The following is a 23,014-nucleotide window of genomic DNA, read 5'->3' as shown; positions in this document are numbered from 1 at the left end:
TGTGTGTTATTTGCAAACTAGATTCCTGTTTTTGAATTATTTATTGTTAATTTTTCCCCATTTGAGTTGTGATTTTGTCTACATCGGGAAAAGCTGGCACATGTATGGTGTCATTATTTCTGGTAATCACAATGGGAACTTGCTGTAGTGGGTGTTTGAAATATTATCAATGACAATCATGAAAATCTAATATTTTGACAGCTGAACGGATTATGTCAGCCTCCTGGGTTAGCCCGTACCTTTTTTTTGTTATAAAGTATTAATATTAAACTGTGCTGTAATTTATGTTAGTATACTTTGTAATGCACCCATGTATTCAATTGTAGGAAGTAGACGTAAGAAAGAAAGAAAAAACACATTGTCCCTTCTCTGTTTAGAGTACCTCATGAACAACAATCTAGCCTTATTTCTTTTTTTTAGATCATTCTACCAACCATTCTGTAAATTCTTTTATTCTGTTTTAATTTCTCACCACTTAAAATCCCAGGCAATTTGTTTTCCTCAAGAACTGAAGAAAACGATGCCAGGATTCAATCTGACCAACATCTAATCAAGCTGCATCTATTTGATTGTTTTTTTAATTTAAGTTTTGCATGATTTTTGCCCCTACCTTTGACACATCAACTTGTAGCAGACAACTGAACATAGATAGAACATCTCGATCTAATGCCAAACCAACCACTTGTACTTTTCTTTGACAATTCAATTCAGCTGTATTCTGGCCAAATATTTTATTTGTGTGATGTTTAATACTTAACGATACGTAAAAGTGTTATGATGAAGAACTAGAAACAGAGACAAAGCTATATATATTTTTGTTGTTGCTTATATTTGTGAAGAGAGTTTTAAAGAACAAACAATTTCTTGAAAAGGATGAAAATGGCAGTACTTCCGAAATGAAGGGCCGTGGGTGGAAGTGAGCTTTCTGAAATCACTGATATTCATTGCACTTATTCTTGCTCCGTGTATTATAATTTAACACAAGATTGTACATTGTAAATAGTATATAAGAAGTTACAAGGAAAAAAACTTGAAAAGTTGCGAGTGCTAGAGTAAGTGTGTGAGAGCGAGTGTGATCATTTGATGAATCTTGACACGTTTATTTTTCTGTTTGTTGCAGTAATTTTAAGTTGTCAAACCACATGTGAAGTATTTTTGTTGATGATGATGATGATGTGGATGATTTCATAACAAAGAACACTCGATCACTTTCAGGGTGGTTTATTTCATCTTGCAACAAACAAATTGAAGAAAAATATATAATTTTATCTTTGCCAGGTACCTGTACAGTGTATTTGTTTATTGATTGAGAAAAAAAATTAAACCAAAAAAAATAAAATAACGAGAATACTGCGTAGTGAGTCTCTTGTTTCTTTATTTGATGTCTTGTAAATGATGTCTAACATGGATAAGAAGTCTGAAAGGGTAATTAGCAAAGATGATAACACAAATTATAGACAGTTATGTATTATACTTATATTAATTTCGTTATTATTCTAATTAGTCAGATGGATGGTAATTAAAATTCATACAAGTTCCTTTAAAAGATTCATTTTTTATACATTTCACACCTAAAAAGAAAGGAAAAACGCAGTTGGCATTATACCTTTTCAATCATGACTACAATATCAATCTGCATATGCCATAGACAACGGTGGGGGGGGGGGGGGGGGGAGGTTGAGGGCATTGGTGTCGAGTGGGTGAGTCTTCAATATTACTAGGTAAATGATATGCCAGAGAATAAGGCCCTCTCTCTTGTTCATGCGATGGGCATATGCCCCTGTATCTACGCCACAGCAGCCCCCCCCCCCTCCCATCTCGAAAATAAAGAATACTCTATCCCGAAGGGGTAACTCTACATGCCTTTGAGTTTTAATGCTAACAAAATGTGTTAGAAATTAATGGAATTTATAATTATTTGAGTAAATAATATCAACATTTTCTCTACGATAAGTCAAAATAGGTCGGAAATGAAATGAAAAGATTGAACATGGGAGTATATTACTGTGTATCACACTTCAAATAGATGGAGAATGTTAATAAGGTAGTGGGATGTCGTCCGCAGAATTGACGAGAACCACGTGATCTACGGCATAGCTTGTGAGAGATGCCAAAGCGTCGTCATCATAGAATTCATTTGTCGGCAAGGCGTATACCTATAAGAAACGAGAATTAGGGAAAGATGAAAATTAATGATTAATTATTTTCTTATGTAGCTCAGCTACTATGAAAACGTAATCTTCAGCGCTTTCTACGATTAACACGCTTAACAAAGCATATTATTATCCTGGTCTCAGCAGAGCTACACGTAATATGATAAGGTGGTCAAGCATTTAAGGAATTTATTTCATACTGGGTACAAATGTATCTAACCCGGGTGGAGAGTGGCAACTGTATTCCAGTATGGCAAAATTAGATATTGATTAATTTTAACACTTGATGAATTCATAGCAAAATTTGGGGTTACATAAGAGTCTTCATTACTTCATTATCAAAAAAACACTTCACAACGTCTTTTTTTTCTTCTCTCTTTTACTTTTACATATCAGTAAAAACGGTATTGTAGAATGTTTGTTCATGTCTATAAATCAGGGCTCCGTTTTATAAAGAATTGATATCGATCGCAACAATGTACATAATAGATAGGAGACTGCAAACGTGCGATTGATTTGGATCAATTTCAACTCTATAAGCTAAACGAGGCCTGTAAAGTTTGAAAGCCTTAAGTATGTCTAGGCTAACTGTAAGGACAATCACGCAAGATTCGATGATACACTTCTTTAGTTTTTAGGTTCATTTACATTTTGTTAATACTAATGATATGTTGTTCTCCTGTTCCCCATAATCTACATGAACAAACCTCTATGCCTCTCTTCTGGAGCTTGGTCGCGCTGGACTCCGGGAAGTCATTGTCTGCGAACAGGCCGTCCGTCATGACATACAAGACCTGACGCGCGTTATTTCGGGAATGCGCGAAGATGTTGTTCATAGCGGTGCGCAGCGCCAGGCGAAGACGAGTTTCTCCACCTGATAATAAAAGAAGGGAAAAATACATTGAAATATCGGTTGATAAAAGTATACTTAAGTAGAGTTGGAAGTAGAGGTAAAAGGAGAAGGAGAAGGAGAATAAGAAGTAGCATCAGAACCCGTATCAGAAATAGGAGCAACACTTTGGAAACAGCTACGAGCAATATATTTAGTAGTATACATGAAGAAGCAGTAGGAATAGCAGATGAGGAAAGAGGAGGGGATGAGAAGGAGGAGGAAGAAAAAAAAAGATGAAGAAGAAGAGGACAACAAGAATGTGAAGAAGTAGAGGTTCAAGTTGAAGAAGAGATATTGGAAGAAGAATTGTTTCACGGTTTTAATCATAATATATATGGTTAAGTGCAACTTCCAAGTTCAAGTATTTTGTGTTTGGAAGGGTACTTAACTGCTCAAGCACAAAAAAATATTCATAATTTGTAATAGTTTTACTGACAAATAAGCCCAAAAGGAAAGGTTAAAGAGACTATTGCCCCCACTTTCAAGAGTGTTCATGTTCAACATATCACTTGCAAATGAGTTACCATTCTTGCGTATTTGAAATATCCTCAAAATTAAATACCAATTAATGTACATACAGTTGAGTGATACGCCTTTTGTTTTTATTTTAATGAAATCTTCGTTGGTGAAGGCGTATTTAGTATAATAACGAAGCGCAGGTGTATTTACAGTATGCGCATAAGGACATAGCCTTCACGGGAGTGATTAGCGAAGGTAATGACGCAATCGAAAGGATGCCTCGTTGCACTATGAACATGACGGACACAGAAAGAGGACAAAATATACAGTTCCTCATTCTACCCTCAACAATTGCTGTGGTAGACAAAGGAACATCCCTTCACTGCTTTTTTATGTAAAAATATGTAGAACAGGTGAATATGCATGTGACACCTTTTCTACACATTTTTACATAACAGCAGTGAAGGTATGTTCCTTTGTCTACCACAGCAATTGTTGAGGGTAGAATGAGGAACTGTATATTTTGTCCTCTTTCTTTGTCCGTCATATTCATAGTGTAATAACGCAATCGAAAGGACGACTCGTGTGAAACAGGTTTTAAACGCACCCTCGTACGAAATGTCTTGAAGAGATTTGAGAGCTGACTCTTTGGAACCCACGATGATGTCGTAGAGGTTGTTCTCCACTCGGATTGTGTAGGCGAACGTGGCGAAGAGGAGACGAATGCCTCCCTGTGTAGCGAGGTCGAGTCGATCTATGAACTGACGCAGCATGGCGCGCTTTGCTTCAAAATCATCTGTTCCTTCGCTGCCTGTATGTCAAAGAGAGAAAGCAGTTTCAATTAATTGTTTTATTTTGTGATCTTTATTTATTATTTGTTAAGGGGTCTCCAAGATTCTGGGTCGAATATTTCAAATTGGTTATTACATTTTTTTTTCTCTGAGAGAAGAAAATAATAAAAATTGAAATAACCAATTTGAATTTGAAGTAAAGAGACTCTTTACTTTCATTTCTTCTACTTTACAACCCTGCAACTTCTGCTACTGCCACTACTTTATTCTACTACTGCTTTATTATTAACTATTCTAAATTTCTGGTACTTTAACCCACTCTTCTCTCTATACAACTTTTAGTTCATCCTCGACTTCTACTTTTACATCTACGTACGATTCTACTTCTATTTCTCATTCCATTTAAAATACTTCTACTTTTACACGTTATGCTTCTGATTCTGTTCATACAAATAAGTACAATTTCTACTACTTACCCATATTTTTTACTATACTTCTAGTTAACTTGTAGTATACCTTTACTTCTATAATTATCTACTCAAGATACTCATAGCCTATTCCTATTTCCACTTTTACACGTTTTGCTTCTGATTTTATTCAAACAAATAAATCTACTTTGTGCGTCACGACATTGACGTATTAGACGTAAACCGAACATGATTTCTATTGGACTAGAATACCGTATTGAAATTGTCCTTGAGTTGATTTTTCGAAAATATTTGAGATCGTGTTTCGTTTTTGCTTCTGACATGATTTCATTCATACAAATAAGTCTGCTTCTAACGCGATAGCAACTACCTACGCAAAATCAACCTCAGGCAATAAGCGAGTTCGTAATTAGGATTTGCGCATGGGCACATAAAGGTCATTCGTACCCAAATTGTAAAACCATTGAGACGAATACTCGGATCGTGCTCATGAAAGCTATGTAATCAGTATTCATTTATGCACCAACAGTACATTTATCTGATACATAAGTGGAAGTATTCTTCTCAAGAGGCAAACAAAAGGTATCCATGAAGCACCTCCATCACTTCAGCAGTGATTAATCTAAAATGCACAGGTGGGAAGTATTCATCGTGTCTAAGATCTGTGGATATTTTGGGGGTCATGCGATCCAGAGCTATTTACGAACTCGCTTATTGAAATGTGCGTCACGACATTGACGTATTAATCCGAACATGGTTTATATTTGATGTAGAATCTAGAATACCGTATTGAAATTGTCCTTGAGTTGATTTGTCGAAAATATTTGAGATCGTGTTTCGTTTTTGCTTCTGATTTTATTCATACAAATAAATCTGCTTCTAACGCGATAGCAACTACCTACGCAAAATCAACCTAAGGCTATTGTAATAGCCTTGTGCGCCACCTGTTGATTTGACAAGGCGTATTAGTTAATCCGAAAACATGATTCCTGAGGGATGTACAAATACGGTATTGCAATTATCCTTGAGTTGATTTTTCGAAAAAAATTGCGTTCACGTTTTTCTTCTAATTCAAGCCTTTACAAGTCTACTTTTACTACAACTTATAAGTCTACATCTACTTAAGATATTCTTACAATGCTACTGAATAGACCCCTACTTCTAATTCTGCTTCCACTTTTACTGTTACTACTCATAAAACTGTTATAATTCTCCCACTACCTAATACCATTTCTATTTCTACCCCTATTTCTACGCCCATCCTACATCTACACCTATTAGTATTACAATTTCTCTCCCTGATATTCTACGACTATACTCCCATTATGACCGCTTATAATGCTGTTTCTATAATTTTCTTCTTCTTTATTCATTGTCTCACCCCCTCCCCCCTCATTTTTAAATGGTCTGTATTAATTTTGTTCTCCTTAAACCTAGTTCCTTTAATTCATGGTGTGTGTTTTTTGATTTGTTAGATCGATTTCCTTTACTACTATCCTCCATCGATAATTGCTATTTAAACTTTTATTCTTTCTCCATTTTCATTTTCTTCCTATCAATATAACTACAATTTCTTATTCATTCTTCTCATGTTCCTTCTATATTTTTGATTTAATTAAATACCTGAATTATCGATAAGAAACACCACCTCAATACCATCACCGAGGTGAGATCGAGATTGGCCGTTGAGGGCTCTCTCTTCTAAAAGTTCTTCGGCGGTTCGTGGCGTCTCGGCGTTTGCTGAGAGGAGAATCAATATTTCATTTATCAGCGGAATTTTAACACTTTCATTTGAAGAAAAAAATCTACTGTATGTAAAATCTGTAATTAATTATCATCAAAATTGACAAGCTGACATTATTCGGAACACAGCCAAAGGCAATTAATGAAAGGTTGTTTTGTTTTCAAATTATTGAAGCCGGAATCCTTGTATCAATTGAAATTATTGAATATGCATGGGTTTGTTGATTCGAAAATGATGGGCATTATCCTGATGAATCAGAATTCAAATTCATATTACGGTTGAGAAAAGAATGAGCGATCTGTCGTCGCCATTTATAGGAGTTTGAAAATCTAAGGGAAATTAGGACAAAATTAAGAAAAATGGACTTACCAAGAAAAAAGTCACCCCAGCTTACGTCCAGTTCTGGAAATAGTATCAAAGTCGGAAGATTGGAATGAAATTATTTATCAACATCTACTTAAGTAATAAATCATGACACAAATATTGGTAATCCAAACTGCATCAATTAAAATGTATTTAAGATGGCCTCCCTTCCTAAAATTAACGGAAACGGTGACGGGTATCCTTCTCATCATGGAAGGAGGGATACCCTATCTTACCTAAATCCTTCTCCCATTGTGTATTCACCCATCAAATGTGCCCCCCCCCCCCGGCCCCTCGCCTGGCTACGCATGAAGGAAAAGAAAAACAAGGCACTCACACACAAAATAATGTTAACAAATAACTGTTTTAAAAAGTCAATAAAAAAACGCCGTCCTTGTCAAGTACTCATTTCGACAGACGAAATTTCTCGAAATTTTTTTTGGGGGTGGGGGGGGGGGGTATGGAAGGCTAGAGAAGGCTCGGTGCGAATGACGAGAAAGGGAAAGGCACATGTTACCTCACATGCTTTTACTCACAATCAGATTAACCCGCAGTCACGAACTCTTTCACACGTTTTATGAGGCGCGCGCGCCGGAGGGAATGTCAAACTGTAGGGTTTCTAAGTAATTCTATTTTACAATACTTTGTGCTAAATCGAGCGGGAATTGCAGACGGCAAGTAAATCCTTAAAGGCGATCGAAGAAGATGGGGAAAAAAGGTCGTAAATAATATGTGGTCAAGTAATGGTATTTGAAATAGAGAATCTGTAACCTTGAAAGAAAATGAAAATAAAATTGCAAGTGAGTAGCTCTGACGATTTAGTATTCGTGACATGAAGGCGCCATACAATAGCTAAATAAAATGGCACGAATCTCGGATATCTAAGTTTCATTTGATTACTTTCTCTCATTCACATGTTTCACATTTGGGTGGGGAAGCGGAGGTGGGCTGGGGGTGGGGTCACCTCAAACATCTAATACTTACCATGACACAGCCCACATCTAACTGGACAGTTTTGTTTCATGTACGGGATGTAGTCTGGATTGTGGCAGTCCGAAGCTCGTATACGTCTGCAACGTTGCTTCAGATCTCTGCATTCCGCTGAAAATAGAGGAAAACAAACAATTCGATTAGAGCAGCTTTTGCTTCATCGAAAAGATAAGATACCTACAACAAAAGGGAAAAGAGTAAATGATAATGTCAAAATCAGAGACAAAGAAAAGGAGAAAGAGAGAGAGAGAGAGAGAGAGTGAGAGAGAGAGAGAGAGAGAGAGAGAGGGGGGAGAAAGAGGGATAGAGAGGGTGTGATTAATTTTGAAATCGTCGTACATGTTTGAACCATGAGTTGATACCAAATCCTTATCATTATTATATTTAAATTCTGTAACATTGTAGACGCGAAGCCTGGAGATTAGGCCTATATCAAAATAATAGATGAGAAAGCGTTTTGCATTGGTATTTTATGCTACCATCATTATTCTTTCTGAATTCTCTTTGGGGTAAGGAGGGAAAGGGGGCTTTGACAATATTTTCTATACGTTGTAGAATATATTTGTGAAATTATATATTTACCTTGATCTTATGCCTATTTATGCTATCATTTTCCTTTTCTTTTCTATAGCATTATTGTTTTCAAAAAACTGTAAGTAATCCTAGGCTTACGTGATAGATATTGTATTTTCACATGACCTCCATACTTGCTTTCAATAGAGAATAAAGTAAGCATCTAATCCAATCCAATCCAGGTATTTATAAAGCGCCAATATCTAGTTGCCTAATCAAAGGCGCTAATGAGATGTGTGAGTAAATGAAATTATTAATAACTTGTCATATACAAAAAGATTGAGATTCCCCCTTAAGCCGTATCTACATGCAACACCGCAAACCAAAATTTGTTATAACGATTATCCTGATCCAATGTTGTACAAATTGTTTTAAAAAAGATTGGTAAATCTGATCATATGATTTCTTTATGTAAAGATATTTTGTCATACTTATTGTTGTAAGAGAAGAATTGTACGACGGTTTACATTTAAGTATATGTGTCATCTAAAACAGAATGAGTATTGGAATAAATTAAAGACGATGACTTGTCTTGTGCAAAAAAAAGGGAAATTGATAGAGATTCACCCGTCATCCTCATCTTCATTCTAACCGCAAAACCAAAAACTCATTGAAAAGATCCCAGGTGTATCGCACCACAGACAGGATCTTGGGCCCGGAGCATGTAGTATACGCTGGGGGAGGCACAAGTTTTTTTCAGAATGATAATAGTTCCGAAAGTGAAATAGGGTTCATTATTCCGAAGGTTTGTAATTCAGAAAATAAAATTGGGTTCATTATTCTGAAGATTGGGAATTCCGAAAAACGATTTAGGGATCTATGTCATAATGAACCTTTGGAAACAGGAACGTTCGGAAAACGATATGTAACCTACGATGCTTTCCACTATTAAATGAGATGCTCCGACATTTTCTCTGGCGACGAATTTCTTTATTTTGTCAAAGATATAGGTTTGATTTGATTTGATTTGATTATATTTATCACATATAAAATAAACAAATAAATAACAATATACATGATTACATGAGGAAATAACTATGGATGGGTCGCCCTTAGGGTTAGGGTTACCATTGGGTTTTATGGTATAGTCAGGGCTAGGCCTAGGTATAGTGTTGAGTTCACGTGAATACGAGTCCAGGCTGGGTTTAGAATAAGTATTGGCCCCGGATAAATTATCGCCGGAACATGTGTCGTAGATTCACATTATTAGGGACTTTTAGATTCGCACGAAGACAATGGGGATTGCTACGGTCGACGTCCTTTTAATACACTGCCTTGAATGGACGTCACACGTATCAGTCCGCGCAAATCTAAAAGTCCCTATTAAAAGCGTTGCCGCCCTCATCAAAGACATGAAAACTAGGGAGGGGTATGCTTATGTCATCCTCTTCATACTTTGCAACCATTTTGAGAGCTAAAGTAAGACAAACGTGGACAGTTCTGGGAAGAGGTGAAAAATAATTTGTGAGCGTTATCATTCTTATTATGCAAGTGTGGAAGAACATCAGATAAGACATGTTCCCTGAAAAGCATGGCTCTTCAAATGCCTTCATATTCTAAATATGGCATGTAACATCGTAAAAATCGGGGGTAGGATTTTTACGCCACGTGTTCGTGTAGTCCCATATACATCTTTCTGTGTACAGTGTTTGTAACTTCACCAAGACTTGGCCAAATTTCTCATCATTTTGATGATTCCAGAACCTTGCAATACACACAAATTCTTATATGTTAGATGATCAACCTTTTCTGGTCGATCCCACACCGTTTCTGTCACAATGCAATCGCATGACCAGAACTCAACTTCATCTTTAAAGTAAGTAATCGTCACCGGAGAATGATTTCGTACTACCACAGGTAAATTAGAATTAGAGCAGTAGCGGTTCCAGATTGGTCCTCCACGCCCCGAAACAAATTCTTCAAGCGCCCCCTCAAAAAATCGCAAGGCTCATGTAGAAAATGAATGCTAGAATCTCTAAGCCCCCCTAAAAGAAATATACATTACTAATAATGACAATAATAATAAAATGAATAAATAAATAAATAAAATAGAATAATTATTCTAGAACCGCTCCTGAATTCGAAGTATAAACACACGTGAGCCCTACCTTCACATCTAACCCCGATGTAGTTGTCTGTACACTGGCAGTAGCAATGGGTTGCATTACTAATCAGGGTTGCATTGTTAAGACAGGTCAGAGTGCACGTAAACCCGGGAGAACCAGGCCCGAACGTCTCTGGAAAATATGAAAACAACAACAAACAAATAAACACGATCACAGCTCCTTTCGAAAATGAACTCAAGGGTAATTTAAATACCCTATATTGTATGTCCCATGGATATCATATTCGGATTACATAATGCGTATAATAATACGCATATTTCAGAAGGCTATTGAAATTGACTTAGGTTGATTTTTCGAAAGTTGCTGCGATCGTCTTGAAATTAATGATAGTAATAATAGTAACAACGATGATAATAATAAACATTAATATAGCAATCATTGTACATATTCTTTCTAAGCGCTTGACATTATAAACTTAAATGAATTAAACGACTTAAGAGGAATACGTAAGAATGAGATAGAAACATACAATTACAAATGTAAGACAAAATCACAATACTAATTGAATGTATGAGTTGCAAATATTAATCAGAGAAGTGTACACAATACACTTAAATATATTTATTAAAATGAGAATGCATCGTATCTAACATGTGGTAATCTCAAACAAAATATGTATACTTATTATCAGTTTATTTTCCACAACAATAAAGAATACAAAAGTGTACGAAAGAATGAAAATCCTTGAAGGCAAACAACTGTGATATATCAAAATTTAATCAAAATCAACAAAAGAAAAGTCGTCAACAAATATTAAGGGCACTGACGAAGGAAACAATTTGAAACAGGATGGAAACAAGAATATGAATTAAATCATTGTGAAGGGAGTCAACAAGACATTAGAATAGTCTTAACTGTGCTGTCACCCAACATATAGCACCATACTTGATCTTGTTGTATTCGATTTATATAAGAATTCTCAATGTAAAAGGTAAACAAGTTGGAGTTGGAAGTGGTCAGATTCTCATCCTAGTCGAATATTACCAGGTTCCTTCCAATGAAAGGGGCACAGTATAATTTATACAATGAAAGAACTTACACATAATCCTCAATTACCTATCAGATTGGAAGCAATATAAGCTCCCAATTACAATTAAAACAGTCTCTTTTCTAGAAAGGTGAATCTAGAACTAGATAAAGAACTTTTTAGTATTACTCTCTCATAACGGGGAACGCACTCGTAATTCCTCTGATAATAAAAATTGAAATACTTTGATGAATTGCCCTTGTCATTCTTTTCTAGGATGTACATACGGGACATAAGGATTAATGTTCGTTTTTCGCAAATCACTTCGTTTTGCTACTACGCTTTCGGGAAATAGATTTAATTGAGTGATGAAATAGGTGCATCGCAAACGGACCCAAGGGGAGGGTGGGGGTATGCGCTATGAAATTGCTACACAGTAAACAAAGTGATTATTGTCAGCTGCGAAAAGTTCCCTCGTAATAAAATCACTTTCATTATGATAGTATCCGCATGAAGAGATCTTTCTTGATTAAAGTTTCAGTTTAATATAAAATCTTCACCCATTCACACTGTTATCTATAAAGAATAATAGAAAATACATTATCCGTAAAACGAAGCGTATTTTCATGTATCTATAATTAATGTACTAAACAAACATTTATGAACAGTATTAACAAAAATTAAAGTAATATATTATGAAAGTAACTACTAATTTAAACAAATTAAAAACAAACTAATATACGCGCTTGTATTACTATATCTAAGATTGTGCTGTACACTGTATTTATAAAATCATTACGTTGCCTAGGAGAAGAAAAATATTGGGTCCGCCGGAAAAGCAGTATTAATACTGATATGGCTACCCTGGGTAAAATAAGACCCAATTATTATTTTGTTATTAGAGGCTTTCATGCACAAATCTGTGTTGGTTGTTACTACTGTGATTGGTAGCTGACAAATAAATGATTGAAGTGTGCGACGATGATTTTTATAATTTAATCTCGTAAATCCTAAATCTGGATAATATCGCACATGTCATTGCATGATTGTTGCAACAAGTAATTCATTCATTAGAATACAATGGGAATCAATCTCATGTAAATGTATTGTACGAACAGAGAATTATGCTAATAGAATGCGACAAAGACAAATTTCCGTTCATACTAATCCTATTCTATCAATCTAATTATCCCAAAGATATACATATACTTCAGAAATGTCCTTATACAATCAAAGAAAATATTTAGTGTTCTATTATACCCTCTTTGGCTTTGAGATCCTCTATATATATATATATATATATATATATATTATCATTCAATTCCATTTTCATTCTTTTTGAATTGATAAACAAAATGTTCATTTTCACTGCGCCTGACAGAATATATATAAATATGACGATTCAATTGTCTCCATCAGTAAGAACGCTCTCGGCCTGAACCTAGTTTACGATTTATTTTCACAGTTGTAAATGTAATGGGCTTGTTGAATAAATGACTTGTTAAATATTAGCGGCATGTATTTGGCTAAAAAAAATATACATGTATCTTGGTGAAATAATCAAAATGAAAGAAACGAACAATGATAATTTTGTTCTTATAATAGAAGTTTGTTACTACTTGATCACTTTCTTGTTTCGATTAATAATAATATACATAGTTAAACTTGCTATTTTGGGAGATAGGTGTAAAACACATTCAGGGGGTTAGTTATAATTTTCGGTGGTGATGGGGATTTATATATATTTTGTAAATGATCGTATGAGTTGATCCTCGTTCCCACTTTTTTCCTAGAGTGGGTATCATCATCATCATCATCGTCGTCGTCATCATCTCTCTCTCCCTCCCTCTCTTTTTTTTCTCTCTCTCTGTTTATCATGCAGGGCCCCTATGCGAGGGCAAAACGTGTACGAATAATTTATAATAGTTGTAATAATAATGTTTATAATAATAATGATAATGAAAATATAAATTTTATTTATGATGATAATAACAATAATACAAAATTATTCATGATCATAATAATAATAATAACAATTATAATGATAATGATGTTAATGATAATGATAACAATAATGATAATAATGGATAATAATAATTACAATGGTAACAATGGGAACTTATGAACGCTTGAAAAAAATCTCCCCATATGATCATAACAATCATCATAGTATGCATGCCACACGTAATACAACGTCACGTAAGACACGAGTAAACACCACACACACACACACAGCGCTAAATATACTTTGCTTTAACAGCAGGAGCAATATCTAATTAAAACTAGCGATAATTTTGGCAAGCATTGTCCTGATGACGCAAATAACGATACTTTCCCTTTTTTATCACTTGGTTTCACACAAAAATAAAACTGCTTACTATTTCAAATAGTGCTTATTCTGACAATCGCATAATCCTTGCAAACACATCTTGGTCAAAATAGGTGTGTGTAACTTTTTTACAGACGTGTATCAATCAGATATGATTATTTACGTCTGAGGACTGACCTTTAACGTCACCATCCGAAAGACGTGTTAAGAATAGGGTTAATATAATCGACTTTTATCAAGATCATTTACAGTTAATCAATAATGAGGAGGTTATTATTTTCAGGACACGAACAATAGTGCTTGGTTTTACACAGAATTGGAGACCAAAACTAATTTGTGTTCAAAATTATTTTAGAATTGTTTGTTTTCTATCTCGTATGGGAAAACATGGTAGAAGTATACATGATTATAATCATCTGTATAATTGCTGTTGAAATGATCGCATATTGAACAAGTAACTAAAATAGTTTGTCCCTTCCGACCCAGAAATATGGACAAATATTTGTTCAATCACATATGCTTTTTTTTTGCGTGCAGTGGTTTTCAATATATATGACATTTATATTTTGTTTATTGTGTTGGAATAGAATTCCGAAAAATATTTCTATAATAGTAATATCAATTATATTTATAATAATAATAATAATGACAGTAACAATAATGATGATAATGATAACGATAATAATGATAACGATGATAAAAAACAATGATACTCTTGATAAATCAATTGACAAATGAATGAATTAATCCATAAATCAATCAATTAATTAAAAAAAAAATCATATTAATTAAAACTTACCACAGCTGCCGCACATTTCGTGACATTTGTCGTAGACATAGGATTCAGTAAAACATTGTTCATATCGGTAATGCGAGCCTCCGTTGAGCTTTGTGACGTCATACTGACATTTCTTGACGCTGTTCTGGCACATAACTGAAAAGATAAAAATGAGATAATTAAAGATGCATCATAGATCTTTAATCATCTAAATCATTTGATAACAATATGTATCCATATTTGTAGGTTTTACATTACTGTTATGATTGCTGCAATTAAGTCAAACTACACAAATGCACAGTTAGTATTTGGGGGGGTAGTTGATATTGGTTAACGAAGTCATATACAGAAAGCGACACATTGTGTGTGGTAATCGCCTATCAAAGTTTCTGAAGCATTCAAAATGTACTAGAGGCTATGGAAAAACAGCAAATTCCAGCATTTCAGAATGATTGATATATACAAAATGACTTTGTAAACTGCATGAACGGACTTACAAAGTACTGATTAGTATCCTAAAAAGACCAAACGTCAAATAATGTATCTGCATTAGACCATGCACTATGAACCCAAAATGCGATACTTTGACCCCCCCCCCCCCCCCCCCCCAAACCCCACATATATTCTAACACTGGTGAAAAAGGTGGGATTGCCCGGCTAATCGCAGGACACGTTTTGACAAATACTTTCGGCTGTAAAGGTAGTTGACATGACTTAAAAATGTTTGACATAAAAACAGAAATGTCTCTCACCTTCGCACTGTTCCCCTTCCCATCCCTTAGCGCACAGACATCGACATTCGTGCTCGGTGTTGACCAGCGTACCGCCATTGACGCAGTCCTTCAAGCAAACTGTAGATAGGAGAGAGAGAGAGAGAGAGAGAGAGAGAGACAAGATGGTTATTTAGGCGACGTGATCCACTTGTGAAATTAAGCTAGTAGCAAGTAGCATGATCGTAACGACTTTCGGGAAATCAACTAATTAAGGAAATATTACAACACACTTTTGTAACGGGTTCTGTTAAATTACATTCACATTGATATTCACGCTCGCAAATTTGAAATGGTGACACACGAGTCTATTCACCTCATTTTTTTAAATCTTTGAGATAATGTTAAATGAATTTGGTTTAAATGAAGAGGTATTTGGCAAAGGAATGCTTCTACCTGAACATAACGTACAACAGACATTAGTCTGATTTTTAAGTAAGATAAGTATAACATGTTCTTATAGATAAGATATCTAGCAGCAAGTAAAGAGATCAAGTGTTATTTGTATCACAAATAAATCACATCAGTGCATTCACCGAATTCGAACAGGAAATTCATTGTGATAATAACATGCAAATAAATATTTGTTAAACTGCGATTCTTTCTAGGGTTAGCCCTTAATCAAAATGTCTTTTAACACTTACCAAAGCCAGGACAACCCGGTCCGAATTCCTCTGTTTTAATATTGAATAAGAAATATTAATAAAAACAAATGTCAGTCAATGCATATGCTAATCACGTTCACAAATTAGCTTGATACAACGGACACGGATGCCCTTAAAAAATGTGCGGTTTTACTGCTGCTAAAAGTAAAATAAAATAGAAAACGTTCGAGAAACAGTTTAAGAAAAATTCTCAATGTAATATCACAGTTTAGCCTATCCCTGTGTAATCACAGTATACATCTTCACTATAACTCAAGATACAGATAGATTAGAACACAGGCGCAAAAAGGATTTGTCTTTGAGTCTCATTTTTCCAATTTTGCTTGCCCATTTCTCGATCATAAAAATGTGCACTAAATGTAACTTACCACATACCCCACACATAGCGGGGCAACGACGAATGACTGATTGTGACGTAGCACACTGATCCACGCCCCAACTCTGGCAGTTTGTAGTGGTATCCTCACACTTATCTGTTTCAAAACAGAGAGTTGTATTTTCCATTTGATTTTGATTACTTTTTCCAAATAATATTCTACCATACACTGAATATTTGTTTCTGACAGAATGCACCTTATACGCCTCAAAACAAAAATTAATAATAATGATTTGCTTTCAGATCACTGTATACTTACTTTTTCACGAATCAATGGATAAATGATACAAGTAATATCCATTTGAAAAATAGATCTTGAATTTCGAACTTTGAAATGTATGTGTAGTATGAGTTGGTGACTGTAAAATTCCTTTAGAAAGTGCAAGTTGACGGAGAAATTTAATTAAGGTCATGTAGGAGAAACGCGAGAATAAAATTCTCGTTCATACATGTATAAAGCCTTATAATTACATTTCAAAATGTTGCACTACTTCACAGTTTAGCTTCTAAAGTATTGTGACGTCATAAAGGGTTTGTTCTTACGGCACAGGCCAGACAGATACCCTCTACTGCATAGTTCATTGTGACGTCATTAAAAGTTCGTGTTTACGCGTCCTTACATCCGATGCGCGCTGCGCATTCCTTTACGCGCATTCCACTGACCTATTTCTGGCTCAAATGTAAACAAATGCGCAGTGCATCATGGGAATATCGCTTTATCACCGAATGTGCGCTGAAAGGCAATCTCGCATATCTACGAAACATCTTTTCAAAATAACATAGAAATGCTTTGCGTTGAATATTTGCAATCTCTAGATATTATTAACATTTTACAGAGAAACGAACAAGCAAACACATTTTCTCAAAAACATGTAAAAGGATAAATTTCGTATTATTATACTAAGCCTTCTATCTTTTTTGAACCTTCTTATCGGCATCAGAACTTGCATTATAAGCTGGTAATGAAAACGAAAATGTTGATATTATGTATGGAAAAGAACGTAATAGGACAGAGCAATATAAACAGACGACAAAGAAATCTTACCTTCGCAAAGTTCGCCGAACCACCCACTAGCGCACTCACAGGTACAGGTTACTGCGTTCACCGTTCCTCCCGGTTCGGAGCAGCGAAGATCACAAACTGTTGGGAGCAATAAATATTCAACTCAAAAATTCAAGACCATTATTTTTAATCAATAAATGTTGTATTCCATGACGTAATCATGTTCTCTATTAAGACAAATGCACACATATAATTCTATACATGACAGATTTCGCAAATAATAACTACATTTACTTTCTGGGAGCGTTTCACAAAATTTGTCATCAGTGACAAATGACAGTTTTTGTAATAAGCTACTGAAATCCTCGCTTCTTATTTGTTTATCAGCAGATTTGTCACTGATTTTTGTCATTTGTCATTGAAAAAAGGCATTGTGAAACGGGTCTCTGGTATACAGTGTTAATTGTCATCAGGGTCATGAAATGACATGTAAAATAAAATAGTGACTGGACAATGAACAAAATGGAATTGATCGAAATGATTTACAAACTCCGGATGTTTTCCAGAGTCGCTGATCTTTCTAAGATTTTTCATTTCCTATCCGTATACTTACTGAAACCTTCTGACCCGGGTCCAAATTTCTCTGCAACATGAATTAAAGACAACAACATATCGGTTAATCTCAATATGATCACACAAAATCATGGACATGCTTGATGACTGTCGCCTTTACGATGGATCATATCCCTATGCAACGTGTCAGAGAAACATTAGTCAATATAATGCTTTTAAAATTCAAATATGATCGACTTTTGTTGTTTTACTTTTTTTAATGTAAATTATGTACCAAAGTTATTACTATTTTGTTTATTTTGTGAGGATTATTGTTAACAAGCCATTTATGCTTTTCATGATCCTCTCACTTCACATATTTCATAATATTAGTCTACATTTTGAAGATTATAATTATATTATCATTTTTTTTTTATCTTGCTGTGGAAGTAAATAAATGAAATAAAGTTTTCATCATGTTTATATTATATTGTCTGATATTATCTTACCACAAAATTCGCACGTGGCTGCACAATTCTTCCGAACAAAATTCAAATACTGCGTGTTGTTACAGAGGTGTGCATATCCCTTACAGGCTGTCTCTCCTCGGTCGTCTATACACTTATCTGAGTTAGGGAGAGAGAGAGAGAGAGAGAGAGAGAGAGAGAGAGAGACAGAGAGACAGATTGAAATCTACAGTTAATGTCTTGGCTCACAATTTATAACAGGTCGGTGTTACAAATTAATTCGACACACAAATTCGCTAAAGAATCGTTCATCTCGTTGAGATGATGCCGCCAAACCACGACCTTATTGTATATGACGTAAAGTGCAATACACCTCACAATCCGGGATCTTATGACCTAGAGTTCAGTGAGCACTCAGTCCCTTGCTGCCCGCAGCTGCCATTCACTTTATCCACAATCCATGATTTTCCATATTCTACACGCATTTATTCAGATCAATAGGTACCATATGAACGTCCAAATTTCAGAATACAAATTGGTGAAAATGTATCGTCGAAATGATTCCGGCAATATCGCAATCTCCGAATTCGATGTCGGACCGGAATGCTGTACGAATGAAAAAAGGCATACAAACAAAGAATCCTTAATTCGCGCACAACAGCTTACAAATAATTTTTATGCACACAAAAAGGCGACCCATCAAAAGTAAGCTAATTTTATAAACTTCACGGAAAAATATCAAACAATCATTTGGTATAACTTTTAACTTACAATTTTAAAGACATATTCTCTAAAAATTAAAGACTTTCAGACCCTTGTCGGTAAGTTCATATTTTTTTCGGAAGGGACGTGAAAGACTGCAAAAATTGTCAATATTTTCACAGCCAAACTCTTCTTTTGTCAGTATGTAATTTAATGTTCCCCTTTCCATTGGTAATATCAGGTTTTCGAAATCTAACCGATTTCTTTAGATATGCAACTGTCCGCGAATTATGGTCACGCGCGAACTATTGTCTCACCGTCATAAATTTAAAATTATTGTCAGTTCCTTTTTTAGTTTCTTACCATCACATCGATCACCGTACCATCCACTGCTACAAAGACACTCACACGTCTCCTCGTCAGCGACACCGTGTTCGCACACCAGATCGTCATCGCAAGCAAAAGCCTGTGAAAAAAAAACACAATCGAAAAGATAATCGAACGAACTTAATGTTTCAACCTACTCCTCGTCAACGACACTGTGGACGCGCACCAGATCGTCAATCGCAAGCAAAAGGATGTGAACGAAAAGCACTATCAAGCAGATAACTGATTAAACTTATTGTTTCAAACTACTACTTTCCTCACAAAGGGGACAAATGCACAAAGATTGACCAATTTGTCAGCTGTCTTGAATGGTCTCTATAATTTAGCGATAATGTATTATGGGTAAAATACCATCACATTTCGATTACGTTAAAAAACAAACTGAGACTGCAAATGATTGGTCCAGTAAGTATACTATACCTCTGAGTTTAGTGCAAACGCCAAAATAGAAACGATGAGTATTAACTTATTTAAACAATTCTTCATGACGAGAGTTCTTAGTAAATTTCAGTTTGAGACGGGGGCCTTAAAGGCGGACGTTTTGCAAACGACAGCTACAAAAAGTTATCTGGGAGTGGAAAGTAGTTGATATGACACGGGCTTATTTAAAATTGAAATTAAACTTGGTCCAACGAGCTCCAAGCTGTCACATTATTGACATCAAATAATTATGACGATGGATATTTTCCTTTATTTTATGATCCTCAAGAGTGAAGGCGTAAATTCGACTTTTTCACCCTGGCTGGCATTTCAAAGTTTATTTTGTAGATGTAACAGCTTCGGATAACTTCATTCGGCCACCAGTACATGGTGTGTCAACAAAGTGCAGTGACAACACTTGCATATCGCATTAGCAGTCTTAATTAGATCCGAGTCTAACAAATAGCACTTTGTCAGTTTGTAGACAACGTGTTTGATTTATTGCTTCCTTGTAAATTGCCTGTTACTTTTTTATTTCTGGAAATGTGAAACGTTTCAGTTTTTGTTAACAAAGTAAATAAGAGAGAGGGGGAGAGAGAAGGGGTAACAGAAAGCAGTGAGGATGGAAGAAAATTAGAGTGGAAGAGAGAGAGGGTTGAGGTGGGAGAGAGAGAGAGAGAGAGGGGGAGGGGTAGACAATTAAAAATAGAAGCAAGAGTAGAATGAGGGGTAGAAGGAGTAAGAAATTGAAAAGATAGAAAGAGAGAGAAATAAAAGGAGAGGAAGGGAGGTGGGGTGGGAAGGAGAAAGTGGAAGGAGAGGGAAGGTAAAGAGAAGATAACAATTTAGCGATATAAGGGAAATGTGGTGTAAAAGAGAGAAAAAAGGGTTGAGCGTTTGGGGGGAGTCGGGAGATAGTCGAAAGATGATACGCAGATATGGGATAAAGAGAAAAGAGAGGAGAAAAGTTGTATTGTTTGAAGTATGAATATTTAATTAGGGATTTAATGATATGTCTTGATAGAGTTATCCTCCCAGTACATTTAGGTACCATTTTCATTTGAATCCGTTCATGCATGACTGAACATTCAATTCAATTCAATTCAATTCATTCATTTTTCCTCTTTCAATCGTTCCTATTTACAATGATGGTACATTTTAACATATTCACATATTTCTATACATATAGATAAATTTGCACATTACAATACATTAAAAAAGTAAACATGAAGTTGAAAGGGAAGGAGACAATCTTTACAAGACTGCCAGATTTCACTTGCGCCAACTTACTGGGTGATGACTAAAACAGTGCATGGAACAAAGACAGGCAGACAGACACACAGACACCCACACACGCAGAAGCACAAACACACACACACACACGCACACACACACAGACAACAAACACGGTTACAAATGTCTCAGAATTTTTTTTTCTTTTCTGATTAAGCATTGATTTTTATCAAGATCCCTGAATGTTTAAGTGGCATTTCCCTGACAATCTTTCCCTTCAGTACACATCCACTACCACCATATCATCATCATTGTCATCATCTTAATCTTAATCATAATCATCTTCATCATCATCGTCATCATGAAGTGCACGTGAATCCAATGCGCTATCTCAATACGTAGGTACATTAACATTCATTGTTGTACCATAATAATATGCCTAAAAAAATACCAAAATTGTTTGTGTTTTTTATTAACCGACGTTTGCGGTATTTGCGTGTGAGTGTGTGCCTATGTGCGTGTGCGTGTGTGTGCAAGTGTGCGTGTGTGTGTGTGTGTCTGTCTGCCTGTCTTTATTCAATGCACTGTTTTATTCCTCACCCAGTAATTTGGCGCAAGTGAAATCTGGCAGTCTTGTAAGTATGGTCTGAGGTTCAGTCATGCGTGAAGGGATTCAAATGAAAATGGTACCTAAATTTACTGGGAGGTTATTTTGAACATATATAGGCCCTTTTGTCTCGCACTTTCACTCGATATTTCTCCCCTCCCTCTCTTTCTGACCTTTGTCTCTCTCTCTCTCTCCCTCTCTTTCTCTCTAACCTCGTCGTTCTTTCTCTCCCTCTCGTACTCCATAAGACACAAACACACGCCTACAAGCCCCCTATCCTCTTTACCCTATCATTGTTTTCTCTCTCCACCCATTTCTAACACTCCCCTCTATTTGCATTTGTATATTCTGTTTTTTTCTTTCTCTCTCTCTCTCTCTCTCTCTTCTGTATCTTACTTTTATTGGTTTTTCTATCTTTCTCCCTCTCTCTCACACTCTTTTGTATTCAGAGGTCTTCCTCTCCCATAACACTTTGTGTGAAACATCATACCTTGCCTGGAGCCGTGTACTCTTTCTGGTAATCCGACCTCGTAATGGATTGCGACCATTATAATCCCACATTTACATTTAGTTGTCGCGTATCTCATAAAATACTAAATTTCTTGCATTTTTGAAACAGAAAATTTACGCTATTGTTAACTTTACACATGTCTTCTTGTAAAGCCAGGAGATAGACATATAGACATATAGATATGTAGATAGATAGATAGATGGATAGATAGATATGTAGATAGATAAATGGATAGATAGATAGGCAGAAAAATAGATAGACAGGGAGATAGATGAATTGTCCGAGGGACATTAAAGGTAGGCTACGTCCCATTTGCAGACCCAACAAATGAAAAGGTTAAATTCCAACAGCATTTGAAAGATAATACTAATTTAGAACTTCCCTTTAAACAAAAGGGCTTGAAAATGCCTTTATGCGGAAAAAATAACGACCGTAAGTTGTCGAATCGAATTTAGCGAGCGCGCTCGTTTATTTAAATAGTCTGATTCTCAGACCCTTATCCTAATTGTCGTACGTTTTGTGCTGTGCAATAAGTTTAATTTTGGCCATTACTAGAGGTTGGTTATTGATGTAGGCGAATGATCATGTTTTCCCTTAACAGCTCATTTTATGTATGTTATTAGCAAAGAAAAAAAGAAATGATCAGGAAGGTCCAAGTCACAAGATTAAAGCTCCAATAAATCCGCCCGTTGGTCGCAAGCTTAAGTCTAGGAAGCTTGGATCTCCAG

General features: G+C 35.5%; 1 protein-coding gene across 1 annotated transcript; it reads right to left on the bottom strand.

Annotated features, from left to right (window-relative positions):
* Positions 1–1,812: 1,812 nt before the first annotated feature.
* Positions 1,813–20,073, bottom strand: LOC100890625 (multiple epidermal growth factor-like domains protein 10). Its single transcript, XM_030976095.1, has 16 exons — positions 19,936–20,073; positions 19,492–19,594; positions 18,469–18,585; positions 18,021–18,050; positions 17,450–17,545; positions 16,397–16,501; positions 16,008–16,037; positions 15,346–15,444; positions 14,615–14,749; positions 10,502–10,630; positions 7,815–7,931; positions 6,837–6,869; positions 6,347–6,463; positions 4,112–4,315; positions 2,861–3,027; positions 1,813–2,156 (listed from the first exon to the last, which is right to left on the bottom strand). Exons 1-16 carry the CDS (start codon positions 19,999–20,001, stop codon positions 2,037–2,039), a joined length of 1,668 nt encoding a protein of 555 aa, XP_030831955.1. The 5' UTR covers positions 20,002–20,073; the 3' UTR covers positions 1,813–2,036.
* Between the last annotated feature and the right edge of the window lie 2,941 nt (positions 20,074–23,014).

Source organism: Strongylocentrotus purpuratus, unplaced genomic scaffold (genome assembly GCF_000002235.5).
Source record: "Strongylocentrotus purpuratus isolate Spur 01 unplaced genomic scaffold, Spur_5.0 spur5_scaffold_8, whole genome shotgun sequence".
Lineage (NCBI taxonomy): Eukaryota > Metazoa > Echinodermata > Echinoidea > Camarodonta > Strongylocentrotidae > Strongylocentrotus > Strongylocentrotus purpuratus.
The sequence above is the reverse complement of the archived record's forward strand: the minus strand, read 5'-3'. Positions and strand labels throughout refer to the sequence as shown.